General features: G+C 37.5%; 1 protein-coding gene across 1 annotated transcript in view; it reads right to left on the minus strand.

Annotated features, from left to right (window-relative positions):
* Nucleotide 1: 1 nt before the first annotated feature.
* The window catches only part of Hmgb1 (high mobility group box 1), a gene marked incomplete at its 3' end in the record, with an annotated part of 1722 nt that continues 631 nt past the window's right edge, over nt 2-1092 (minus strand). Inside the window, exons 3-4 of the mRNA XM_026784797.1 lie at nt 947-1050; nt 2-157 (exon numbers count right to left, since the gene is read on the minus strand). Coding sequence (XP_026640598.1) covers nt 2-157; nt 947-1050 — 260 coding nt within the window. The remainder of the gene's footprint in view (nt 158-946; nt 1051-1092) is intronic.

Consider the following 1092-nt stretch of genomic DNA (forward strand, 5'->3'; position numbering starts at 1 on the left):
CTTCCTCATCTTCGTCTTCCTCTTCTTCCTCCTCCTCTTCATCCTCTTCGTCTTCCTCATCATCTTCCTCTTCCTTCTTTTTCTTGCTCTTTTCCGCCTTGACCACCCCCTTTTTCGCTGCATCGGGTTTTCCTTTAGCTCTGTAAGCAGCAATATCCTTCCGAAACAAAACGAGAAAACAGAAGACAAAATAAATAATGAAACATGACAAAACCTCAGTCTCTAAAAAACACAAGTGGGCCCACGGCACCTTCCCAAATAATTAAAAATAAACAATTAGCAAGCCACAAGTCACGAGGTGGCAGTCTAATATTTGTATTGTTGTGCCTCACTCGCACCTCATCGTAATTCCAGTTTATGAGAACTAGAAGACCGATCAAAGGGTAACACTGCCACCTTCTGAACACAAAACAGCATTCCACAGGTCCAGTCAGACCCTAATTCATAGTAGACAACGGGGGTGTGTGTAAGTCTGCAGTTACATTAACATCTAGAAGTGGATTATTTTCAGAATAACTTAAAAAAATAGTTTTAAGTTTTTAAGCATTTCAATTTAGGTATAAAAATCACCTTTCTTCATCCTATTTATAATTACCTTGGCATACCTTTTTTAAAAATTCAAAGTGAACATAACATACTTATGTATAGACTATAGTCATTTACAGTTAATTTGCATAACTTATTTTTATACTGTATGCCTACCTACCCATTTAAAAATCTTCCTCTCCAAAATTAACTACCAAATTTCTCCCAAAAGTTGGAGATAATAAGAGGTAAAATTAAAACACCTTAAACATATAGCATCAGCTCAAGTTACATTATATGCAATTTTAACAATGTATTGGTCCTTCCTGTTTGAAAAATGGATCTGCAAACAGGAAATTTAGACAAGTTACTAAGTACAATCACCCAACATCTGGCATTCCTTTTCATTCTTGCTCTTTACCTTTTCGTACTTCTCCTTCAGCTTGGCAGCCTTCTTTTCATAGGGCTGCTTGTCATCTGCAGCAGTGTTGTTCCACATCTCTCCCAGTTTCTTTGCAACATCACCAATGGATAAGCCAGGGTGTTCTCCTTTGATTTTGGGGCGAT

Source organism: Microtus ochrogaster, chromosome 2 (assembly GCF_000317375.1).
Source record: "Microtus ochrogaster isolate Prairie Vole_2 chromosome 2, MicOch1.0, whole genome shotgun sequence".
Taxonomy (NCBI): Eukaryota; Metazoa; Chordata; class Mammalia; order Rodentia; family Cricetidae; genus Microtus; species Microtus ochrogaster.